Below are 27,545 nucleotides of genomic sequence, written 5' to 3' on the forward strand. Positions count from 1 at the left end.
AATGTTTTTGCAAATGAGAAATAGCAGGCAATATAAGCCTCTTCCTTCAAATAAAGCCTTCAAAATAAATTTCCTTCAAATAAATACTGAGGTACATTATGCAAAAGAAGAAAGAATATCACCCTTGATGCAAGAGTAACCATAAATTTAATCTAACATGATAACATTGTGGTGATAAAATGGTCATCATCAAAAGTCAGCGCTTGCCATCAGTTGTTGAGCAATACCACCCTTGCTCTATACCCTTAAACAGAGGGGGAGAGAGGAGGAATGCACTATATAATAACTGTCTATGAAACAAACATTTAACAGCTGTTTCTCTGTGAGAGTTACTTCCATACAAACATTTGCATCTTCCCTGAAGAGTAACTTTTATAGTCAAAACCATAACATGTCTTTTCAGATACTCATCTCCAGCCTTCACAATAGTTACACCTAACCTCTCTTACCAATGAAAACAAGTTAAGCTCATGCTTAAGTACCTGCGTAAGCTACTCACCAAATGAGCCACATGTCAAAATACTAGGCGGACAACCCGCCTTCTTTATTCTGAACTCACACACTCTGCAAAATATCTCCAATAACTTGGCCGGGGGTGGATTGGTATTGGTTTGAATATTAATCTCCAAAGGATCCCCCATCTTCCCCAAATCTGCTTCTTCAGCAATGTTTTTCCTAAAGGTCTCTCAACTAAGTTATGTCTTCAGCCTGCAAGACCACAGCCTGCAGCAATGTAACTGCGAGGCCATAGAAAGGGACCTCTTTGGGGAAGAGTTCCCTACTAGCCTTCCAAAAGCATGAGCTTCTGTCTCCTGTTTTATCTAGCATTTGAAATACCAGTATTACTATTTCATAGAGACAAGCTGAGGTGAATACGAAGGACCACTGTCACACATCTGAGGAGCACATACTATTTCTTGTTCTATTTCCACAGCCAAGACTGAGGCACCAGTACCCAAGCCTAGAGTAGGAGCCTTTTAATTCCAGGAAACACTAACATACAGCACAGCCACACACATTGAGAATATACCGCATTATCCACAGGCATAACTGTGCAGGCTGTGCATGAGAGGGCACTGAGATTGAGGCACGTTGCCCAAATGGGAAAAAAAACCCCCAAAACACTGAAGCCTTTTTGCTCACCTCCTCCCGCTTCAAAGCAACATCAGGGAAGTACAGGCTATCCCATGGCAAGCTGAAATGAGCAGAACTTCTTGCTGATTAAATGCTACTGTGAGCGAGAGGCTGATTTTCCATTTATATTAACATATCTGAGTCTACTGGAACCCTTGACAGCATAATTTTGTATAATTATTTTCTACTCGCTATCCTCATGGATTGCAAATATGTTTATCTTTTACAAAATGACGTCAATGTTAAACAGCTTGCTTTTGTTGTTTTACTTCTTAAACTAGTTGGGGCTTATTATGAAAGACAGGGCAGTGTCTTTTCTTCTACTTGTGGTTTGGCACTAGTCCTCACTAGGATAAAACTAGAAAATGGGTTAGAAAGAGGCGGAATGAATGTACCAGCCCAAGTCTCACCTCTTCTCAGAATTTAACAGTGTGAAGTTGCATAACGCACACATACCTGTTGCATTATAATGGTGAAGAACTGTTACTAGGTAACCAGCAATTTAGATTTCAGGATTGTTTGTTAAAAGCTTGCACGCTTCAAATAAAGGTATCTAAGGGCCCGGTTTTTAGGTAAATATTCCTATTTTCTTGCTGAATCAGGTGGACACCCCAGAGGCAAACACCACAGAAAATTTCCACATCAATCTCCTCTTTTAGTCAGAGGCGCCCACCCAGAGGTACCCAGGAAGCTTCCACAGGCTCCTACACCCATCACGTCACAGCCATGACAAGATAGTACCCAGCTGTGGGTCAAATGTGAGCCTGGAAGGCCAAAAACTCACATGGCATTTTCTAATAGGCTATGACTATGACTTGAGGAAGATGAGAACTACAGTTTTTAATTTCTCTTCATTCTTCCACCAGAAAAAAACCCAAACCAAACCAACCAACCAACAACAACAACAACAAAATAATCACATACAAGTTCTCTCCACCCCCAGAGAACATACTTCACTTCACATACATACTCCAGAACATACTTCACTAGGGGTTGTCAAGAGCACTCCCAGTACCTTGGATAGAAAGTGATAACAAAGTCCAAAGGATCAGACTTATTTATGATACAACTTTAACAGATTAGTGAGCGTTTGTGTATGTAAAGAGAACACAGTGGCCATTCCAAAAAAAAAAAAAAAAGGAAGTGTGGTGGGAAACGAACAGTGTTCTCAGGCTAAAATACTGGGTATTTGTGAATGACGCCAACAAACCAACCAGTCAGGTAAATCAAACGACTCCTATGATGACTGCAAGTGAGACAGCCCATGCAGACAACTACTGCTGTACAGGTAAGAAACAGATCCTTGCACTCCCTATTTCTATCAGATGCACTTTCTAAAAATATTTGTGATGGCTTCACTCTTCGTCTGCCTTGATTTGCTTTAGCGAAGTGCAAAGTGAGAGAGTCCACTGATCACACACAAGGCCTGTGTACCTGCCCTTCTTATCTCCTGTGGAAACTGGCAGATGCAATTAGCAAAGGTGGCTGCCACAGGTTTCAGCTTTGCACAGCTTTTGTTAAATCTGCAATAGACTGAGCTGGAATAAATGAATTAAAGCATACATTAACGGCATTAGTAATGTTCTAACTAGGAATCTAGGTTATTAAAGTAAGCTAATGCTATTCAGAAAACATGTTAGCCTATTAGCAATAGAAGAGACAATTACTGGCGGATAGGTTGTTGGAAAATCAGTAATGCAACCTGTGTGACATTCACAGGTGCCTTTTACAGTGCTTGGGCAATATAGTACTTATTGCAGTGGAGGGTTCGAGACATTTGGTCTTCCACCTCTTCCCATGCAACAACACATAACCCTGACATACCCTTTGTCACTCCCTCACAGCAGGCCACCATATCCCAACGTGTGCCATTCCACAGACATCTATATATAGAATAACACTGTATAGTACATACGGCTCTGTGCAAGCACATTGTATGATTTTTAGGAAGACAGACTCACAGTTTACAGATACCTTGATAGATACAATACTTTGCCGCTCTAGTGACAAATGCTGTTTAAATGTCACAGCTTCTTAAATAGAGCCTTTCTCCCTCTCCCAAGTTTACACAAGAGCTACACAGAGATGCATTCGTATCGCTTCAGCACAGGAGGCTTCCCCTGGCCGGCGCAGCACAGCCAGCGTGTGGCCCAAAGCCAGCACAGAGCGGGGCACCTGCAGGAGAAGGGCAGGAGGGATTTCAGCCGCTGCCCCCTTTCTTGAGAGGGGAAGACAGATGCTCTCAGCTTAGGAAGTGCCCCAAGCCACAGCACCTGGAGGTTGACGCTAGTTTGCTTTAGACCCAGCAAGAGGAATCATGCTCTGAGTTGTCCATGCCCCAGCTGGAACAGCATCATCAGCCTGTCCACCTCACAGGAACCACAAGCATACTGCTACCTGCGCTAGTACCAACCACTACCAGGCATCGCCTTTCCTGAAGCTGACAAAAAATGCTCAAAGCCAGCAAGACCCTCTTCCGCAGCAAAACTCTGCTCTAAGAAGGGAGGAGACAATGTTCCAAGGGGAAGAACAGGAAAATATAGATGCAACCTGGAGAATGCCACTGTAAAGGGATCCGGGAGTCTGTGCTTGTCTGCCCCTAGGTCCAAAGAAAATCAGGTGCTAAAAGTATAGTATACACAACCTAAACATAGATCAAGGACATGAAAAAGAAGCCAGAATTTTATGAATAATTTTTTTTAACTGCAAAGCTCAAACAGTTCTGTACCAAGCTCAAGACTTAATGGGAGTTTGAAGAAAAATCTTCACTTTTAAGGTGTGGAGTGCATTTCTAACTGATCGAGTGTTAATCCTTGCAACAACAAAAAACAGAGTCTGATTAGAGCTACCCTGTGAAACCTATTTTCCCCTGGGGTGAACAGTCAGGAGCACAACAACCACTTGTTCTGACCGCTATGACAGTCAGATCCTCGGGAACACAAAAAGGTTAAAAATACTATGTGAGACGGGTCCTTCAAATAGGAATGCACTATGACTACTTCTTTAAGATGTTCAAACCACATTTCTGTTTCTCTGCAGTCATCAACATGGAACCCTGCGACTGCATTACTGCAAGAGACTTCCTCCACATCTATCTGCAGAGGACCCCCTGCTTTATCAAGACAGTAACGGTTTGGGCAGCAATTTCAGTTACTATTTTATTGTGTCCAAGTAAACAGCACCACCACAGTGCTGAAATGGCATGCAAAAATTACTTATTTACTGTTTTGTAGATTACATAAAGATTGATATTCAGCCTGTTTGAATATGGCTACAGGAGGTATGGACTGCTTAATTTTGAGAACCGAATGAGCAATCAAAAAATAAAAAATAAATATTAATGACTCAGTAAAAGGACTGTGTACACTCTGCTCCCCCCCAGCCCCCCTCCAGCGGGTCTGTGCCCTGCCATTTCAGAAGCCTGACTGCCGTACCGCGGCAGGAGCACATGCCAGCACAGGTACGCACTCACAGCTGGTGCTGAAGGCAGGTGTGTCTCGACACCCTGGAAACAAAACAACCCTTTTCCTCCGAAAACTAAACCTCTCGCCCATGCTGCTGCAAAGGCAGACCATGCTGGGCGTGTAAGCAGACAGCTATACGTGGGGTGTGCTAGGGGAAGCCCGGCCGGGCTCGGCTGGGCTCCCTTACCGCATTACAGCCCCTGCTGCAGTGAAGCGGCGGGAGGGAGAGGGTCGCTCGGGCACAGGGAGCCGTCAGAGCCCCACCGCTCGCCGGGAGGGGATGGCACCTAAAACCCTATACACCGCCGAGCCGCTTTCACTCCGCGGCAGGCTCCCCGCAAGGAGAGGGCTGCGGGGATTTCGGGGCACTACGTCGACCCCCCCCCACCGCGGGAGGAAGCCAGAGATCTCCCCCACCCCCGAAGCCCCGTTAATAAATCAGTCGACTTGTCACACTGCCCCGGCGCCCGGGCAGCCGGCCCGGAGCGGAGCGGAGCTGCCCTTCCCGGCAGGGCCGGAGTCCCGGCTCCCCCCGTGCCCCGGGGCCGGGCAGCCCGGCACAAGCCCCGCCTGCCCGCGCAGCGTTTTGGGCCGGGGGCTGCCCCGGTCGGGCACGTACCTCTGCAAGGGCATGACTTCGCAAGCCATGCTGGCCATGGGGCCGCCGCCCGCCCTGCCTCGCCTCTCCTCGCCTCTCCGCCGCCCTGGCCTCGCCGCGCCTGCAGCGCTACCAGCGCCTCGCCGCGGGGAGCCGGCGGCGCGGCTCGGCCCCGGGGAGGGGCGAAGGGGCCGCCAGCCCCGGGTTGGCGGCTGACGGCGACCCGCCCCGGGCCCCGGCCCGGCCCCCTCTCGCTGCCGCCGGGGAGCAAGGGACACCCCCCACGGCCCCTGTCAACCCCCCCTCCCCCGCCCCGGCCTTGGCAGAGAGAGGTTAACCAAAAGAGGTTTACGATGTCCAGTTAGTCCTGGACCTGCAAGAAACGCCATAAGCGGAGGCTAATTACTACAGGATACCTTTTAACAAAAACACCCCACGAGGTCTTTTGTATCCCTTTTTTAGTAGCTGTAACCCGCCCGCCCCATTCTTCCTAAGTGTCACCCAGGCTGCGATGTAGTCACCCACAACGTCCCTCCCCACGGCTGCGGCGGGCGGGATGCCCACGGGCAGGGCACTGGGCACGCACCTAACCCGCCCGAAGCTCTGCGATGCCACCGCCGAGCTACTCCCCCTCCGCAAGCTGCATGCTTTCGCTATACATACGTGTCTATAGGGGCTGGCACAGCCGGGCCTTCGAACTTACCACCCCTTTGCGTTGCAGTAGGTACTACTGAGGTTCAGAGGGTTCGTGCCGTAGTTGGCCAACCGATTTGGTCACACAGCAAAGAGGAGCATACGAGAACTCTTGCCCTAACGTTTGAAATGAAGAGGTAAGTGTTGCAGAAGCTGAACTTATTTTTACTGGTGTTCCCAGCGGTCCACCCTCAAGGACTCCTGCTTCTCCAGCTGCGGCTCCTGACCAAATACTGCTCTGACAGAAGGAATCACACCATTTTATTTGGTGGAAATTCAGGGCTGGGAAGAGTGGTAACAAAAGAACCCCACACAACGGATGTGCCACTTTCCAGGACATAGCAGCCTTGGAAAATGAACAGTGCAAAACCCCTAAGAAGTTCTTGCACTGAAACGTTTGATGGCTGCTGAAGGAGCGTACCCAAAGTTTCATTTTTCACCTTTGCGCCTCCTCTGCCCAGAATGCCTAATGAATTGCCTTCAACCTCCCCCGACATTGGACAGAAAGACTTCTGCTGCTGCACTACCTGTGAACAACGTTACCACATTGCACACTTTATGCCACGGAGAAGGGGACAATCTCAAACTGATGAAGGGGCATAAGGGAATGGATCCTTTCAACATTTTAGGTGGTAAAAGCCTAATGGCTAATTCTGGCACAGCCAGACAGCCAGTCTTCAAAAATTCAAGTCAATATTAAAAGCACCATCACCTTCAACCATAGTGAGGACTAGCACTGGTTTGGGAGAAAGCTGTGGCAAGAGCTTAGTACCTGTACGTTTAAGACTTCCATGCAGATGTAGGTCATGCGAATTAAACACGAGCCACATCAGCTTTCTGGAGAAGCAGCAGACGCTCACAGGTTAGCAGAAGGGTATCGGACATTTCAAAGGGATGCCTCACAGATCCTGACCTTTCTCAACAGGAGGCAGGGGTGTTTTCTGTCAAAAATAAGAGCAGTGGGCAGCTGCAGCCTCAGAAAGCGGTGGCATGGAGTAGAGACGCAGAGGTCAGCTGAGAAGTGGCTCCGCTTCAGTACGCTGAACTGTTTAATATTTGCTCCTGTCAGCAGGCTGACTGGAAGAAGTGCATTAGTAATGCTTCTGCCCATTGCCTCAGCACAAGCCTGTTCTGCTGCGCCACAGTCACGCCAGGCACAGCACAGTGCGCCTTTTTAGGAAAGTCAGCAATGCTGATAAAACACTCTGCCATCACGGATGTGGGCTGCTCTTATCTGTGACAATTAAATGAGTATCTTGATGACTTCTGTGAAATTAAATGCACCGTATGGGCTCTTAAGCAACTAAAGCCACGAGAGAAAGATTTTACTGTGATACATAAAAATGCTTCAGTATAGAACAAAAGCACCTTGTACTGTTTCACAATTTGACAATAAATCAAATTGCCTCTTCCTGGCCAGCCTTTTTTTACACACACACAATTATTATTCATAGTTTATTACACTTCTATAAACTGAGTGTTGCCATCAGGATGCCAATTAAAAAAAATTAATTTTCCACATTTAACTAAGGACCCATCTACATAGGGAAGGAGTCAGGGTTCTCCAGGGCAGCTTGCTGAATAAACGGAAGTGGAATAACTCAAATAGCTGCTGTACTCTGAATTTATACCCTAGCTATTTTGTTTTAACTTCCATGGGACTTGCCCATATAAATGAGCTTAAAAGTACTAAGATCCTTAACAGAGAATTCACTAACAAAAAGAGATGCTGTAATAACCAGAAAGATTGATTTATGAATTAGCATTGGTGAAGAAGGTTAGTTCATGGCATCATGCTAAAATCAACCAGATGCCTTGGGAGAATATTAAAGCTGCCCAGGGCTCCCTGTGCCTTCAGCACCTTTAGATCCACCTTCTGTTTCTGTTCTCTTCTTTTGGAGTCCCCTCAATGGGGTATCAGTTTTTTCCTCTCCTTCCTTGGTGCATGTCACCTTACTTCAGTTTGCATCATCTCAATGGGCCCTTTGAATCTCTCATCCTGCTAAATGACCACACAGCTCCTTAATTCTTCATCTCCCCTGTTCATGGGTACAGACCACAAGCAATATATTTGTGGCACAAAGTAGGCAGACAGAAGCTGCCAGAAAACTGCAGTCTTATCTCCAAACAATTCCACTTCCTTCTCACAGATGTTTACGTTAAAGCCAACTTGCTACTTGACAGAGGCAGGAATTCCTACCCTCCCCCTGCCCTCTTAACGCCCTTTTAAACTTGCATAATTCAAGCTGGGTTATCACATACAAAACCTGGGATTATACAACATTTTGTTTTGGATTTGTTTGTGCCTGTTGAATTTGTTCTCCCATGTTAAACATAGAAAACAAAACCTCTTCTGCAAGTTTCATACAATTCTTTCATTCCTATTGCTCAGAAAGGCCAAACTCATCTGCTGGCAGCAACAATGCACCACAGTGGCTATTTATGGTACCACCAAACATACTACGGAGGATGGGGGGAAAAAAACCCTCTCTCAGGACAGGAACAGCATCCCCTCCACTGACTATGCTTCTTAGTGTATTGCGAATACCTCAGGAGAATAGATGGCAAATAACAATAAAAATTATAAAACCCCCTAAAATACCAACACATACCACCACACTTCAGCACCTATGCCAAGGCAACACCTGGGTTCAAACTATTTGATTTGCAAATTTCTTACTGAGATTCAACAAAGGAAAAAAGACACTGTCTGGAACTAAATATGAATAATCACTTTTCTCCACCACCATCGACATTTAAAGAATGAACACAGGTTTGGAAAGGAAGTCTCCTGTCAATCATCATTACAGAAGTGCTTTCTCCTCTTTCTTTCCTTTTCATACTTAGCTGCACACCAAGTAATTTTCTCAGTGTATAAAGCAACAGAGAAGAGGATCTGTGAACAGCACCAGAGGATACGAGATACAAGTGATCTAGATAATGGATTTTGTGAGGATGTGGCCGTGTCTGCCTCCTGAAAAGCAGTTATCCCTTGCCTCACTGCACTGTCATACACAATTCAGATACTATTTTTTAAAAAAAGAAAAAGAAAGATCTTGCCTGGTCTGATAAAATCTGAGGGTTTTTAAGATGCTGGAGTCCTGCTCAATACTATCAATGTATTCCCACAGTGTTTACTAAGTTACACAATAATTTCCCCCTGCCAGAAACATGAAATGCAAAGCAAAGATATCATCAGACTGAAAATTAAAGAATGTACTTTTCAAAATACCGCCAATACAAAATTTAAAATGCCATTATTTATGTACACATACATGCATTGATATATGCATTTTTCTCTTCAGAGTATCTGTGCATATAAATATCTGCAATTTTAAATGATAATTACCCTGCAAAATCTCCCACAGGCCAGAAGATCTGTGTGCACACATGAAATAAGCAAGTCACGTGTAAATAGAAACCATATTTGGAAACTAGCCCTTCACATCCAAACAAAGCAGACAGACAATTAAATAGGCCCTGTCCAAAAGAGTACAAACAGGAAGAAAGAGCGAGTAATATGTCAAAAATGTAATTTAGTAAAAAGGGAATCCTCAGAAAGGGGGCAAGCACCTACAGTGACTTTCGAAGGCTGGTACTCAGCCCTGTATCACTTAATGCTTTTATCAATGATCTGAAAGGAAATGTAAAACAATATCGATGGTTCTTTTTGTATGCTGTGTGCAAGCCAGCACTAGAAGTTTCAGTACAGCCATATGAGAGTAAAATCTGGGAACTATATGCAGGATGATGGGTGCTACTGGGGGATACAGCGTCACACCAGATCAGCACTTCTATATAAGCCCTGAGTGACTGTGTGGCTAAAGAAATTAACACCGTCCTCAGAGGCATCAACATGGATATTGCGTGGAAAAGGTGTATTATGTTTGTGTTTCCTACTGGGGTGGTTGCTATAGAAGGCTCTGATCAGTTCAGGAAGTCCCATTCTCAAGCAAATTGTGAAAAATTGAAGAGAGCTTAGAAACAACCCATGAAGGGAACGCAAGAACTAAACCCCACACGTTTAGCGCTTTTCAAAGAAAACAGCCCATGCATGCAGGAACATTAATATTTGTCCTAGTATTCACAAGCTGAACAAGATTCAATGGCTGGGGTCAAACACAGACAAATTATGACTAGAAAGGAGACATTTTTAAGTGGTGAGGATACCTAACTACTGACACAATTCATCAAAGATGATGGTGAATTTTTAACATTCTTAAAGCTTACAGTTGCCTCTGTTTAGGAACACCAAGTCTTAGATAAACTGCCCAGATGTAATTTGCAGAATTCTCTTACTCATTTTCTTAACTAATACTCCTCTTGTCCAAAAGAGAAGCAGGTTGCTCTCAGTTGACTTCATTTTACCCCTTTTGTTTTTTGCACTGGCATAGAAATACAAGTATTGTTGCCATATCCGTGGGGAATATACTGGTTTTTTTGCACTGTAGCGCTTCTGTTCCTTCCTGCAACTTGGAGGCCAAATTACCTTTTAAACAAAGCTAGTTAAAATCTATTAAGGTGGAAACATTTTCCAGAATTGTTCCTTAAACTTGCTGGGACAGGAGAAAAGTAAACATCAAGCTGAAAGCTTCTCGGAGCTTCAGGTTCTCAGACTTCTGGACCTCAGCCAACAGATAAGCATGCAAGCACGGTTCCCATCGAGAGGGACACCCCAAGCTCCCAGGAGACCTGGATTAGCTGCTGTGGCTGCTCTTCATTAAGCAGCAGTGTCCTTTGCAAGCACTGCCACGCCCGCTTGTCAGCCGCTTTAACTTGTTCCAAAGGACTCTCGCCCCATGGGATAGCCCAGAAATTATTTCTTGGCCTCCCTCCTGGAGAAGGGGGAGGATTGGGAGTAGGTTCCTAAAGTGTTTTCTGGGAAAGCATCAAGTAATGAATGGTTGTGCCAGCTAAGCTGCTGTGGGAACAGGGTAAAGCATGCTGTGCAACAGGTCACTAGGTTCTTCATTTGCACCAGTTAGTTCAAGTGCCAGAGCATGGGAGAGCAAGCAAACAAGCAGGAGTCCGGATGGGTACAAGTTATTTTCAAAGCAGGCTTTTCCCAAAGTTCTGCTTATCTAATGAAATTCCTAAATATTAATGTCTAATGAAATTTCTCGCAGTCCTCTAAATCGTTATTTTTATATTTTTATAAAACAGTCTGCACAAAGACCCTTTAAAAATTCAGCTGTTGCAGACCAATAAAAATGTTTGCCATAGAAAACACTGAAGCATTCATTTGTCAGCAAAAAGATTACAAAAATTTTTAAATGAGCCCTTGGTAGTCCCTGCGTTATTTATATCCCTTACCAAAAATGTCACTGGTTTCACACTTTCCCACCTTCCAAAAACAACCTTCCAATCCTCTACAAAATTACTATCCTCTGAACTCCATGCCTCTGCACCCACCATGTTTCCTGCTTTCTAAACCATCTTCAAGTGAAATGCTTGTAGTTCACCCTTAGCCTTGCAAAAATAACAACCATATCAGAAGGGGCTCAGCAAAACGGGCCACACCATTCATATCTGGTGCACGCGTCTTTTTACTCCACTGAAAGATAAACTGCCGTCTGTGTTGGCAAGGGAGGCAGTCTGGCAGAGTTACAGTCCAGAAAAACCCTCTAGAAATAGCTCCTCTTCTTCAGCTAATGCCGTGACTGAAAGGAGTACTGCCTTTGCACAAGTGCCCCAGCGGCCAGCCTAGCTCCCGAGAGAGGTGGCTTGGAGGGAGAGACTGACTCCAGCTGGGAGGCACTAAGGGAAGAGTGAGCTTGGTGAGAAGAAATCCATCTCTCTGCCTAGAGCTGGAAGATGCATCTGCTATGGAAGCAAGGGAGATCCTGGCTAAGGGAGATCCTGACTAAAAGGCAACTCTGACCAGATTTATTAAAACCTGACTGCAAGCCCTCTCAGGCCAGTCCCAGGGCTTTTTCTTGCACCCAGATGTGTGTACATCAAGAAACACAAATTATTGTTTATGTGCAGCCAGATACAATGATGCCGGGCTCAATCAGCGCAGCTCACTGCTGTGCCCCTCATTTGCAACATCAGCTTTGAGTCTAACCACTCTGTATGCGTCCAGGCTGTGGAAACAGGCTCCTATCCTGCTGCAGGCCCGTCTGAGCAATGTTAGGAGTGGCACAAGTAAGTGGATACTGAAGGGAAACAAAAGTTCAGCATAAGTCTACCTTTAGTTATCAGGAACATTCAGAACAACAAGAGAAAGGTCCCACAGTTCTGGGAAAAATCCAAGTTTTGTTACCCAAGGGGCATAAATCCAGCAAAAGCTAATGAGAGTTTAGAGAGAAACTTATTTTCTGTGATGCTCAGTAGCCCTCTCAGAATGGTGGTCACTTGATTCTTCTGCAATTTGACACTTTCTGGAGTTTCGGGGTGGGTTTTTTTTGAAGGAAACATCTATAAATTTTATAAAACATGGTAAACTGTTAGCAGTGCTCCCAAGAGAGTAATCATTTCATGGTGGTTAGGTGGTTCCTAACCATAATGCAGGAAAATAAAAATGTTATTTTACTAGATATTAATCCCTCCCTACATGACTCAAACTTTCTGAATGCAGAAAGCTTGGAGACTGTGAAAGGGCCTGAGGAATTGGTGGTCGAATCTCTTGTTTCCAGGAGTCCTGTCAAAGCCTTAATGACTGGAAGTCATTAACATCCAAGCGGCCTTTATTTCTTTGCAGTTACCTAGTGGCTTCTCTTTGCAGTCATCCCTAGTGCAAATACACTTCTTGCAGCAGGTGCAGAATGAAAAGGAAAGCTTTGATACAAAATGGAACTATCTTCACACTTCCTAACTGCAACCCTCTCAGGCCAGGAGGAAGGCACTGAGCCAATGTGAGAAAGTGCAATTTGTAGATAAGCAGTCAGCTTGAGATCACATTCCTCACAACAGATAAAATGAGAGGAAATCTCTCATGGCCACTGACCATGAAAGAGGAAGATTTTACGACACTGAAACAGCTCATAGACAAACAGATGCAAGCAAAGTGACAAGAGCAGTGAGTGACAACCCTGCCCTGTCACCCCCAGCCTTTTCTTATTAGACAGCCAGCTGACCACTTTGATTAAAAATATATATGGGGGTCATGGGAAGTCACAGCTGAACTCCATCCAGCCTACACCGCAACGTGCTGAACACAACGTCCAAATGCACAGTTCTTTCAGATGAACTGGGAAATTGCAGCAGCAAACAAGCCTGGCTGAGAATTTGGTGACCTCTGCCCGCTGATCTTCCTGTGGACTGCCTGCAGGATGCAGGCCCAGGTCCCCTCTGGGAAGCCACTCAGGAAGGAGTACCTCACCGCTTCAGGTGGTAGAAAACTGCTTGCTCTGCAAAGCTATCGGAAACAAGGCACGCTATGCTGAACCTCCTCAGCTGAACAATGCACTAGGCACTTGAGGAGACAGGCTAAGGAAGCTACAGGAGAGGGAACTACCCACATACTGCAGTAAAGTAAGTCAAGTCATAGTGCAGAGGCTCTGCCTCTTCCCTAGTTGCTAGTAAGGCAGGTTAGTGATGGGTGTCTTGGTTTTCGTAAACACAACTATTAAAAGCACAAAGATTTCCAAGGCTGGCTTAAACTCCTTATTATCCACTGTGTGTTCTCCCATAAGAGGTCAACGATCCTTTTGTTTGAAAATGACTTCAAAATTGTCACAGATGTTTGCACCTTTTTTCCTACAGCAAAAACTATTATCTGACCCAGTTGGTATCAGAAAGCCACCAGCCTCATGAGATGAAGGGACTTTCTCCTCACAGCAAAAGCATATACAAAAAACCATGAACAAGATGACAAAATAAGGAATCCTTCTAGCTGAGAGGGCCCAAGATACAGAAAGGGAGTCAGTTTTTTCAGCTTTGTTACTCAATTGCTGTGAACTTACTGTAGGCCCTTTCTGGTTTCTAAGGCTGCTGGATGCTGTCCCAGGAAACGCTAATATACTTGGCTCATGGACTGAAAGAAGAACTTCCGCTTCTATATGCACGTTATGGCATTAAAGTGCTGCTTTCTACATCTAACAGTCGTCAGATCTTTGTTTCATTTATGATTCTTGTTGCTTCCAAGATGAACCTCCACTTCCGTGGCACAGGTCAGGGCATCAGATTTAAAATGTTCTCCATCCCACAAGCCATAATTTGTCACTAGGTAAATCTTGCATAGAGAGGCAAAGATAAGATGGCTAGAGGTAAACAGGAAAGTTAGAATAGTGTAATGGACAAAGCCTAATCTAAAGGAGTAACCTGTGCAGGGTGGAAGAGACAGGGCAAATGCTTGGAAAAGTGAACTGAAATCCACCCAGGTGACTTGCATGGAAAAAATCTACATAATTACATGTTTCTGTGACTGTCATTACATCTTGGCTACAGAAAGAGGAGAAGAACCCAGGAAGAGCTGAGACCACACCCTGACTTGCCATTCACAGTCACCTACCTTGGAGAGATACATAAATCACATGTCTTTGTGGCTGTGTTTTTAGAAAACTGAATGCTTTTCTTAACAACTCATTATGTAAGGCAGTTCCTACTGCCAGCATCTCACAATGCAAGAAAGAAGGGAATTGATTGCATAGGAGGGTGGAGACAAATGTACTCTCAAAGTTAAATGAGTCAGCTTGGAAAAACTAACTCAACACAACCTAAAGAGACAAAGTGACAAACAGCAACAATACCTTACACAAAAAGTCCTCTCTGAGGGCTCAGAGCAGGGCCCACCAGAGAGGCTGCTGCCAAATGATGCAGAAGGCAACCGCCCTCACCACCTCCCCATCGACCTTATTACAGACCTTTGCTCCTTTCCTGAGCAGTTTTCTCGAAGAATCCACGGCTGTTGGAGGGCAGCCCTGCCGGCTGCCTGGCTGCAATCCCTTATGTAAACCTGGCAGCAAGGCTCCTGAGTGATAAGGCAAATTATTACTTTGGATCGGGACTGAATGTACTGGCATGACAGACTTCAAAAACAAAAAAACCCCAAACCTAAACAAAAATAGTCAGCTAAGCAAACAACACCAGTCCCCTGTTTGATTTGTTCTGGCAACAACAGGCACCCAAGTTCTTATCACGTGCCAGAGAATAATGGTAAGTTTTGGCTTGCCTTGGTTTTAAACCGCAGCTGCTAAAAGGAAAGCCAATAAATAGAGAAAGTGTTTATAGTAAGCACAAACTTCTCAGTGTACAAATACATATGGTTTCATACCTCAACAATTAACAGCAAGAACATGCAGTATCATTAAGAAGAGGGTGCAGCAGGATACATTAACTCACCCCGTATTTTAGGGAGGATACTACAGCACGTGATCCCTCTATTTGCAGGACATAGGCCAGATATAAGGATCTTTGTGAACAAAAGGGTGATATAAACAAACCTTCTCTTTAAGAACATGCACATGTTACAAAGCCAGCATGGGGTATCTGTGCTGGCAAATCTCATTGCAGCTGTGACTGCAGCCACAAACAGGAATTTATGATCTTTGGCACACAAAGACATGGCTAGAAAGTACTGGAGAAGGCAGCTTGCTTACTGAACAACTGCTGCAGTTGCTCTAAGCTTGGGCTCTCAGGAACCACACAATGTTTTTCACAAAGTTTGGCTGCCGTACATGCACCCATTCCCCAGCACCTAACCACTACTAGCAAGGAAGGGTACCCGGTTGCACTCCTTTGACTGATATTTCCACCTAGGGAACACGCACAGAGCCTAACAGCACTGCAAACAGCAGGGTGCCCTCCAACGGAGGGATCCTCCTTCAAAACATTACCAGGACTGCAAAGAAATGCAGCTCCAGCAAGTGCTAGAAGAGCCATATACAACAACAAAGCCTATTTCAGCATCCTTTCCTGGGCAAAGGATCCAGGATGGTGACAACAAAAGTCTGCAGACAGCATGTGCCTCTGAGCCAGCACAGGAAAGACATTTCTGCTCATCATCAACAATCCCGTCTCACATTTTGGCTGCAGGAAGCATTTTCCCTTCTGCCTGAAGGCTATCCCTTTTCTCTGCTTGTATATGAAGTTTAGCATGAAAGGTAAGAACATTGTTTGCAAGAGGCCCTCCTACCTTTGTATCCACTTATATCTTAATATATCCTATCCCTCAAGTAAAATCCATTTGAATCTGTTATTTGAGGCACTTAAGTTTTAGCACCTCTAGGCACATCCAAAATCACTCCAGTTCCTACTGCAGTTATGCATGACCCTTCTGAACCAGAGCTTTGAGCAGACTTTTTCCTGGTAGATGCCAGAAAGAAAGAGGGACCCAAACACGGACTCTGAGCTTCACCGAGCTGCAAGCCCACCCTAGCCCCCTCTCACTGAGGGCCTGGTAAGGCCCCAGGGAGCCCCGTTCTCTCCTGCCTACACCCTTGTCCCAAAGCTGCTGCCTCCCCCTGGCTCCCGAGGTCACAGTGTGGGTCTTGTAGCTCTCACCAGGTAAAGATAAAGTAAGTGTGTGCTTCCCAGGGTCCGGAAGTTTGGCTGCCCTGCTCTGAAGCTCTTGCAAAAATGAGGTAAGCCTCACAGAAATATGTAACAGGCTGCATATTGCCTGCAGACTTTCATCCTTCTTTCAGAGGACCAGTCTCTTCTCTCCTGCCCCTTCCTTTCTTTCCATCTCCACTGTTTTGGGATTTACTTGAAGACTGCATTACAGGTATGTTTTTCTGCTACTGCATAATTAGCAGTTTGCCCTTGGCACACTGTTATAATAATGAGGCAATTTTCAAAAGAACACATACATTATGTGCTAGTGGGGATTATGGGTACATATAGTTAATCCACCTATTTTGGTCAGAAAAAAGAACATATCAACTTTACAAATACCACTTTCTTAAGATAACAGTTGTGAACAGAAGGTGATACAGATTTTATGCTCTGCAATATGTTTTGACTGCAACTGATGTTTCACATATTTCAAATGACAGCAGCGCCTTCAAAAAAATCCTGTGATTAGGAGTATCGTACCTGTAAAGAGGCATAACATGTCTTTTAATTTTTTAAAAAATGGTAATCCATTCTAGAAGACACAGTCACAACTGTAGCTGCTACTTAATACACAGATCTTCATTTTAAGGTCAACTGTATGAAGACGCATACTGAGAGGTATTTTAAATAGTATCAAAAATTACTTATCAACCAGAAGTCTCTCATTTTTTTCCCTGAAGACCTCTGCTCTAGTCTCAAATGAAACTGATAGAAAATTTATTAAAGATTACAGTCCTTGCTGGGGGGGGAGGCAGGGAGGAGCTTACAGGCTTAGTGTGTGTGGTTATTTCTTCCACGTTACACTTGTGAGCCTGCTAAAGGTGAAGTTCTGTATCTACCTTTCTGTGTAGCCCTTCATCCTCTTCTAATCCATCCATATCATGGTATCTGAGCATGGAAAGGGAACAAACCACAGGTGTTTTCATGAAACAGCAAATGATTATCACTGCCAAGAACAACCTTTATTCTTTTCTAACAAAGATCATATGATAGCTGAGCAGATACAGTCATTTCACTAAAACGTATCTGATAATTAAATATAATTAATGATAACATTTATTTAAGAACTGTTAGTACGTTGTGACACAGAACCCCTCAACAACAACAGCAGTGTGTTTGCAAAGCACTTTATAGTCTAGGTCAGATGCCAGAGTCCTTCTGCTGAAAAAGCTGAAAACTCCTAACGTAGTCTTGCACTGAGATAATAGCAGGTAATACTGCACTGTGAGTTTGTATTACACAGGAGTGACACAAGGCTGCCAAAAGCATGTTTAAAACCACTCATGATATATCAGAGCACTACATTAATGCCAGGGAATCAGGATGTCTGACTGTTGCACAGACAGCTGTCCCCCAAGTGTGTTAGGTCTGCCGGAGACCTCTCTCCCCTCTTCCTCTTAGGGGTGGTCCAGGGCCTCCTCTCCATCCCATCTTGCCCAACAACCTGCCATCCTGGAGCTGGGTAGAAAACACTACCTACTCCTCCTTCAGCAGCAGCAGTAGATCACTGACAGAAAAGTACTGGAAGCTAACAGCAGTGCAGATACTCAACCCAATTAGGTAAATATGTACAGAAGTGTGATACAGGACAGAAAATTAGGGCATTCTTGAACAAAATAGGATTACAAGAGAATTCATTTCTACAGTTTATTAATTTCCAAGATAAAATTAGAGATGCAGACATCTTTCATCTCAAGGCCTGAGCATGGAGATTAGGCTTCTGCCTAATTACAAACACATTTCATTTGGTGCTTAATGTATTGTGCCAGTATTGGCCCAACTGTCCCATACTTCAAGAGTACTCTTCCCAGGAATTACATATTGATGGGAAAGTATGAATTCCTACAACAAATAATTACATCTTTTGGGGAACGTTCTCCTAAAAGAATCACAATTTTTTGGGGCACCTCATGAAGTACGTCAGTCACATACCTTCCCAGACATGAGACTCAGCAGTCCCTTGTTTCAATTCTCAAGCATCTGACTTCCCTTTACACCTTGCAAGACGTAGTGGAGTACAGACAGGGGCACACTCTCTGCCAAGCTCTAGCATACCAATGCAAGAGGCCATAACTTCTGACCCAGCCTCACCTGCTTGGCCCTGTCTAGCTGGTAGAACTGTATTGCCTTCTCAGTTTTGCCAGCTGACCTGCTTCAGTAATCGTTTCCTAACTCATTTCAGTCAAAAGGAGCTGGATTAATGAAGACATGTAAATGAATCTGATGTCTTCTGGCTGCAGGAGTTTTTGGAGCAGACTTGGGGACAGTAAAACACACAGCTGACACAGCTAGAAGTTAAAGAGCATGTATGCCTGCAAGGGAAGGGCTAGAAACCGGATTTGACGTATATGCTTTACCACCATCATTATGATTCAAAATCTGGCGTTAGTACACAATTTCCTAACTCGTCCAACCATTATTATGAATCAAAATCTGGTGTTAGTGCATAATTCGCTAATTTGTCTCATAAGCTGAGCGCTGTCTGTCTGTGCTAGTGCTGAGAATAGCACCCATCTCCTGCTTACATAGTGAAGTCACTCAGTTACGTGTCTGGCAGCACTGCCTCTGCTTTGTGTTCTGCACTGGTATGCAGAGACACTGCAGTGTTGTGTTTCATGACATGTAAATAGCACTATTTCCCACATTAGGCCAACCCCATATTTCAGTAGCATACAGCAATTTCCCACAGTAACTTGAATCCTTCGTGTGCTGCACTAGACACAAGAAGAAAGGGAATGACAGACTCAATTTAATATCCCAAGAACAATGAAAAGATACTGGTTCAGTCTGACATTCAGGTAAGGACTTTACAAGATACCAAATTGCCCATTACCTGTTCAACTCATTGACAAAGTGCCAGCAATCAAAACTTAAGATACTCCTTTTGATAGATACTCTTATAGATGTTCTAGACAGACAGACTCTTACTGATAAATTCAGATAGATACTCTTATAGATACTCTATAGATACTCTTTTATTCTCTGTCTTGTCTGAACAATACTAGTACTATCACCATTCCTGCCAGAAAGATAAAACCCCTCAAAAGCCCCTTCCTTTTTGGATTGAGAATGGGAATAAAGTCAGCTGTCTCTTAAGACTTAAACTGGGCGGATCAAATGCGCTTAATTGCTCAGAGGAGACACCTTACATTTCAGTTGCATCTTGTGCTTGGTGTAATTTCTAGTGCCTGATCTTTGATCAGTCCTGTCCATCTCCACTCCTTCACCAAACAGGCCACCTTCATATGCTGGAAAATTTATATTGGAAAGGCAAACTAAAGCACACAGCTGGCTTTGTAAGGAACCTGTTGGAATGTGTGGCTTCAATGGGGATACGCACATTAATTTGCCTTACACCCCAGCATACTGACTCTGTAAGCATCAATGGAAAAAAAAAGTGTTCAAAATGCTCAGAGCTGGAGTTGCAGGTACAGAACAAACAAACAAAGACAAAAAAGGAGTACTAACCTGGAGAAAAATGCATCACTGTTAATGAAGGAGATTTCATCTGTTAGATCCATCTCCTTCCAACATGAGCCGCCGTCTGTTAATTGGAGGCTGACGTGAGGTATTCCATCTGACAGGCCTGCTTGTGGCACTAAGCATGTTTGGCTGGATCCTTCCATTGTGGGCTTTGTCATCTACAGAAGCAAAGAGAGATAAAAATGAAATGTGAAAGGAAGAAAGGGCAGAGCAGCCTTTTCAGATAATCTGTAACAGAAAGACATTCTGTACCAATGTACAAACAGTAAAGAATATGACAAGGTGCAAAATAATAATATAAAATACATATGAATCAAACATTCTGCTTGATAAAGACTACTGAAGGAAAAATAAAGGTGTGTGTATTGAAAGAACAGGGGCAAGAGTGAAATTAAAAAAAGGAAGGTAAGTAAAATAAACAGAAAGTTATTTTCTGTGTCAGAGAAGACAGAATAAAAACCTTCCCATTGAATTTGCTTCTTGAGACAACTGGAGAAACAGATGGTAAAAGCAATTATACACCTTTTCTCAACCCCCATCCCATCATTTTTAATAGCAATTGATGTCAATACGTCTGCTGGAAGGAAATTTCTCAGGCCATGAACGTTCTGGACTGGCATTCTTTGCCAAGGCAGCCAGGACACAAGGTTGGAAGCTGGGCTCCCTAAATCCAAGACAAAGTTTCCAAGCATCACTGAGCCCATCTACAGGAAGGCCAGGGCTCTTGCTCTGATCCTTCAGCAGAAGCGTACAGAACATTAGAGACAGTGCTGCATCAGACAGGTGTCCAGTATCAGCGGAAGATAAAGGATACTTAGGGGAGAAGGAGAGCAAGTTTGGAGGTCTGCCTCTCATGCACTACCCCAGCTTTTGGCAGTCTGTTTAGGGCTTTTTTTTTGACTTGGAGGTTGCACCTGGTTCACTGTGTTTAACAGCAAACATTGAACCTAACCTTTGTGATTACGTTCAGTTTTCTCTTGTGTTCACTTCTATCCTTAGCTTTTGCAAGATTCTATGGCTGGGAGTTTCACAACATTGTTACACATTGATTAAAATAGAAAAAAAAGTACTTCTATTTTAGATATGGTGACAGATAATCTTTCCTTTGTTTTTGAATTATGAGACTTTGCAAATAATTGTTCCTTACCCACCTTTCCCATACCATTCTTGACTTTATACTACTCCAGTAGTAGTCTCTAATCAGACAGAAAAATCTCCATTTATATAGTCTCTCGTTTTACAGAAGTCATTCTGATGCGTTTGATCCTTTTTGCTGCTTTTCTCTACACCTTTTCACCTTCTACCAAGTCCTTGGTGAAATGCAGCCAGAACTGCAGGCAGCATTATGTATATAGGCAGATTTAGTGGTGGCTTCTTATCAAAATCCAACTTTTTATTTGCTTTCAAGATTGCTTAGCGAGCTGACAGCTTTGTGATGTTTCTGCAGTATCAAGATCTCTTCTCTGAAAACAATAGCTAATTTGGAGCTCATCAGTATACACATTTATATAATTTGTGGGGTTTTGTGGACATTAGTTAGCATATAATGATAGAAATTCAACCAATCATATTTTTACTCAATGCCAAGTAAATTAGGAGCCTTCTGTAAGTCCCTGTAGCTAGCTTTTAGTTTTTCCTACCTTGAATAATTCTCTATTATCAGCACATTCAGTCTCTTTCTGGGTCATTATTGAAGTGATGAATAGCACAGATTCCAACAAAGATCCTTGAGGGACTTCACAGGAAACCTCTCTCCACTGATAAACCAACCATGTATTTTTATTGCTTTCTAATTATTAATCCATAAAAAGTGTTTCCTTCTAATCACAAGGCATCTTTGCTTCTTTAAAAACCTTTGATAATCCTATCAAAACCTTTTGAAAATTCAAGTGCACTACATTGACTATACCTATCCACATGCTCACTGGCTCCTCTGTGACAATTTTCTCTTTAAAGTAATGCTGGTGCCTCCTAATGACTCTAATTATCCATTTCTTTATTAATTCTGCTGCTTGCTATAGTTTCTACAAATCTGCTGGACAGTAAGTCAGACTTTCTGCATCACTCCTGAATGCTTTTCATACCTGGCTTACCTTAAGATTTTTTGTAAAATTCTTGGGTTTACCTCTGTTTCATAATGCTTCGTTTAGCTCATAGTTGTTTTCTAATGCTTTGTGTGTGTTGAAAAGTTTCATGGGACAGAAAGCTGCTTCTTACTGAGCTCTGAAGAGAATAAACTGAAAAATAATACATGTATCAGAGGCAAAGGGAAACCAGAGAAATACACTGAGAGATCTTCCCAGTTTCAGCCTCTGGACTGCACAATCTCGTGGAGATCCTGCCTTTGCTGACATCAAAGGGCATTTTTCCTGGAGTCAAGATCTCACCTTTGGACCACTGCTGGCTTCCAGCAATGCCCTGTTAGCCCACTGCCTGCACTGGTCACTGGCTGTTGACACCATGGGAACTGGGCACACAGCACGTGGACACCAGGCTGTGGCTCTCAGCTGCTACAAAATGGCAGTGGTGCTGTGATTTAAAAGGGGAAGACCATGTTGTGGGGAGGAGGGGAGGCAGGGAGCTACACATCGGCAGCATTACAGGAGGGAATCACAATGGGAGGCAGTAAGGCCTGGGATCTGGAGGCACCAACGCACTGAATTCTGCTGGAATGGCTGTTAAGCCTTTCTTCCCCACTGAAAATTTGCAGTCACTGATTTAGCTTTTCTGCATCTGAAGGTGACCGTTGTCTGTTGTGCCTGCACAGGGACATCTCTCACCGTGGCCTTTTGATGCTACTTCACCACCACCTGCTAAAGCTGATGCCATGCACACCAGAAAAGCTCTGCACCAGAGTAACAAGAAATGGTGACTACACATATGCACAAACCTCTAAACTAAAACAGTTCCTACGCTGTCCTGTTAGTACTTTACAGAAGCACATGTGGGTGGAAGCAAAACGGGCAACTTCTATGATGTACCACATATGCCAGCAGTGATCGAAGCCTGGAAAACAGCAGGAAGCCAACCTTTCCACCCAAACCATACCTTGTGCATCCTGATTTTAAGAATGCAATTAACAAAGCTAAATAATTTTGCTACCTGGTACTGCATTTCTAGAATCTGCCTTACCTACAACAAGCGCTAGGGAACAGGCAACATCTGCTGAACAGCATGTATCAGATTCCCTCTGTGCAAGCTGTTCATGAACTTTACCCTGATTCACAGAAGCTCCTTATATTGGAGAATTCTATAAAAACACTCTTTATTATTCTGGTGCTCTAACATGAAAAAAAAAAAAAAGTTTTGGTACAGTCTTCAATTCTTCTCATTTTCTGACAGTAAAAGATCATTTGGATGCAGGCACTTCCAACAAAAGGCATGCCAATCACATACAAGCTCTGCAGGAAAATTCTGTTTGGAAGATCAGATTCAAATTTAGGATTACCACTGCATTTTTAGGGCACTTCAAAATCCTTAAGAAGTGGAAGGAACCAGTGTTCTCCATGCTCTGTTCCAGATGATCTATAAGCTAGTATTTTGATAGCTTTGGAAAACAGCATCATAGCATTGTCGTTATTTCTTTAACAATATAGTCTACAAGTAATGGCAACTTGTATCTGAATTAAACTTACATTTACTTTCTTTCTGTGCTTTCAGCTGCATCAGTATAAAAATACATAGAAAAAAAGTATTCCTTGAACTCATATGTATTATACGTTAAATAAAAATTTTCATTAATGTGTCTTTAATTTTTATTAACAATAGGAAGGAACAATGCTCACTATTGAATTCTACAGTTTTTAGTGACCCTGTGAAAAAGCCACCTGCACAACTATCGTAACAGCAGCACTTCACTGGGATGCCACTGAGATGAAGATGTGCCTGTGGGTAGACAAGGACTTCTGTAATTTGAATTCCTCACAAAGCAGGTTAAAGAACTATGGACAGGGGCAGCTTAAATGCTTTTTGGGTGGTGGAGCTCTCAAGAGAAAATTTTTTGGCAGATTTCTTTGTTCATGCACATGCATACATTTCATGCAATGACGTTTTAAGAGAACAATACCATACAAAGTGAGGACAATACCTTGTTACTTATTATCAAGATGATACTAGAAAGACAAGTGTATTTAGCTGTTAAATGATAGAAAAGAGAAGAAGAAAAAAAAAGAGAACGCTTTATAAAGGATATTCTAATTTTCTCCAACACACCCCTTCTTGTGATCAGCCTAATGTGCAACCTTACCCCCTGGGGGATGTGGAGGATAGCCAGTGCAACCCCCGGGAGGGCTATTACAAAGGCACACAAGAAGTCTGTGAGAAGTTCAAGCATTAGTTTAAAAGGAAACAAAAAAACAGCCCCTATGGAAATTTGTTGCATGTTGTCAATACATGTCTACAGGCTGTATCCTGTTACACCCTGTACCAAGTATTGGAGGTTTGTAGTTACCTATGCAGCACACCTCCATTTTCATTTTGCCTCAAGAGCAGGCAATCCACTGAATAACAAAGATTCAAGTGAGGTTTATAAAGGTCATGAGTGGAAGAATCCCACCATTCCCCAGGTAAGGACTACCCTTAACTACAAGGCAGTTGTTCAGCTCATAATGTTCTTATAAATATTAACAAACAGAAAAGCAAGCCACTGCCTGTTCATTAAAATACCATCTTGTCCAGCAGCTGTTTTGCTTATGTCAAGAAGACTTTTAGAAACAGTATCATGCTTTGTGTTTTAGCTCACAGCCCTTCACATTTGGTTTAAGCCACTTTTAGTTGTTTTTTTTTTCCTTCAGATTTAACAACAATCATCAAGCAGATGTTAACCTGACTTCATTGCTTATCTCTTTGATCACTGTTATGAAGTCCAGTTGGAGGCAAGTAACTAGCCTCAATGATCTGGATGATGGGGCAGAGTGTACCATCAGCAAGTCTGCAGGTGACACAAAACTGGGAGGAGGGACTGACATGCCAGAGGGTCATGCTGCCCAAACTGGAGAAATGGGCTGAACCTCATGCAGTTCAACAAGGGGAAGTGCAAACTCCTGTACCAGGGGAGGAACAACCACCACATGCTGGGGGCTACCCAGCTAGAAAGCAACTTGGCAGAGAAGGACCTGGGAGTCCTGATGGACAACAAGTTGACCATCAGCCAGCAATGTGCCCTTGCTGCAAAGAAGGCCAATGGTGTCCTGTGCTGCATTAGGAGGAGTGTTGCCAGCAAGTCAAGGGAGGTGATCCTTCCCCTCTACTCAGCACTGATGAGGCCACACCTGGAGCGCTGGGACCAGTTCTGGGCTCCCCAGTGTTGTACAAGACAGACATGGACATATTGGAGAGAGTCCAATGAGGGGCCACAAAGATGACTGGGGGACTGGTGCATGAAGAAAGGCTGAGAGCTGGGACTGTTCAGCCTGGAGAAGAGAAGGCTCAGGAGGGATCTTATCAAAGTGTACAAATACCTGAAGGGAGAGTGTAAAGAAGATAGAGCCAGGCTCTTTTCAGTGGTGCCCAGTGACAGGACAGGAGGCAATAGGCACAAACTGAAATACAGGAGGTTCCCTCTGAACATCAGGAAACACTTTTTCCCTGTGAGGGTGACTGAGCACTGACACAGGCTGCCCAGGGAGGTTTTGGAGTCTCCATGAATGGAAATATACAAAAGCTGTCTGGACATGGTCCTGTGCAACTGGCTCTAGGTAATCCTGCTTGAGCAGGGTGTTGGACCAGACGACCCTCAGAGGTCCCTTCAACCTCAACTACTCTGTGGTTTTTTAATTTCCCCCTTGATATTCTCACCTATCTAGCAAATGAACTGAACATATGAATTGCTGCATACTGAGACACCTAATGTGGTGTGGCATATGTCAAAGGAGCATTTTGTCCCAGGTGAAATCTAACCGATACAGTCTGCCAATCTAAAAATCTTTGTAAATACATAAAAAGCTTCATTTTGGAAGACAACACCAATACATCCAAAGACAACCCCAAAGAATAGAGATGCTTTGGTTGAAGAGCAAATAATTTGATATTTGTCTTCTGAAAGTTTTTTATCTGGTGAAGCTTAACCTCAAACCACGTTTGACAAAGATCAGATTCAGCCTGAGCCAGATATGTTATGGGCTGTTACAGGCTGTGGCTGCTGAAAACATGGGCTATGCCAAAGTCTGCTATTCTGTAATTTAAAATACATCTTCATTCTCAGTTAAATACAAGTAAAATAGTACCAGATGCTACTGACCATCAAAGGGACCATCTCAATAAAGGATAACCAAAACACCAAAGAGCAGACAACTACAAGGAATTATTACACCATACATCCTGCATTTGGCTTTCAAGTTTTGCTGTCTCAGAAAGTTCAGATGCAAGGAACTCTGTTTGCAGTTTTAACAGAGACTAGTCAGTTTTATGACCAGTATAAACATACATCATGATGGGTGTTGAAGAAAGTTCAAGAAAACCTTTCCCCTAGAGGCACAAGCTGACCAGTCAAGGTGGCATCAACCCACACATACCACTGCCAAGTTTCTTCATAACTGACTGGATGCATCACAGAGATGTTTCATCTCCCTGTGAGGTGTCAGAAGTTCCTGGGTTCAAAGATCAAAGATAAATATGCCATATACTCTAAAGATCTGATGTGGTATGGTGACTCTAATCTTTCTCTGTTCTTGAAGAACAAGAACTGCTCCACACCAAGATGAGTTTGGAGAGCTCTGTGCATATGCATCAACATGGAGTAAAGCACAGGTCATCCTGCTTTTCTGAGTACCTCACTCATCTTCTTAAGGAGGAAGAGGAAAAACTTTAATATCCCAAGCTATGCATGAACACGCAAATAATTAGGGCAATTCGAACTCATTTGAGTAAGTAATTATGAAGTCTAAATGCAGAACTTTTGGAAGAAGCTAGCTGTGAGTTTATATTTAAATGTCGTAATTCAAAGAATGATAAAGATGTTTCCATAAGGTGATCATCAAAAAAAAAGGAGGTATTTAAAACATATACAGCACATTCTTTTATTTAATACTGCATGAACATAGTACTTTTCCAGACAAGACAGAAACCTCACTCAGAAACTTCCTTAATAAACAAATGGTACTCAGAGTTGTCCACCAAAACAAAGAGGTCCATATTACCTTTTGAAGGGCTTCATATTTTGTCAGCCTAGGGCTCTTTCAGCTTCCAACTTGTGTATATCAATACAAATATTCTACATAATAGAACAGTTTCTTTGCAAAAACCTAGGTGTGGCTGAGTGATGCAGGGAAATTTAGAATGTTTTCTTTCTCACTCTAGTCTCAATTTGGCTAGCCATCAGCACAAACCTTACATGTCAATCTAGCCACTCATCAGCATTACCTCTGCTTCACGAATGACTGAAAAAGGGAGACCATTAACCAGATGTACCTCTTGCCTGACAGCTAACCAACCTGATTCAACCAGTTCTGTCCAGTCAAATAACCAGGGAATGCTGAAGTTACCAAAGCTTGGTATTTGGCTACTGATACCTCTTGAAACAAATGTATTGTGTTCACTCCATTTAAAACACCAACTATTTCAATGGGATTTCTAATCACACATACACAGAGCTGTAAGCTCTGTACCAAATTTACTTAACAGTAACGACAATGGCAGTGAATTATACCAGGCCTTGCTTGGCGATGCAGACTTTT

General features: G+C 43.4%; 1 protein-coding gene across 13 annotated transcripts in view; it reads right to left on the reverse strand.

The window, feature by feature from the left end:
• The window catches only part of FAM13A (family with sequence similarity 13 member A), a 142,539-nt gene that overhangs the window by 56,863 nt on the left and 58,131 nt on the right, over positions 1–27,545 (reverse strand). For 11 of the 13 annotated variants that reach the window (XM_075030465.1, XM_075030482.1, XM_075030493.1 and 8 more), the window contains one exon: positions 19,858–20,030. In XM_075030465.1, coding sequence (XP_074886566.1) covers positions 19,858–20,030 — 173 coding nt within the window. Of the gene's footprint in view, positions 1–5,217; positions 5,330–17,228; positions 17,278–19,857; positions 20,031–27,545 lie in introns of those variants that run through there. The other 2 variants (XM_075030541.1, XM_075030532.1) reach the window with 2 other exon arrangements.

The sequence above is a fragment of the Buteo buteo genome, chromosome 1, assembly GCF_964188355.1.
Source record: "Buteo buteo chromosome 1, bButBut1.hap1.1, whole genome shotgun sequence".
Classification (NCBI taxonomy): Eukaryota; Metazoa; Chordata; class Aves; order Accipitriformes; family Accipitridae; genus Buteo; species Buteo buteo.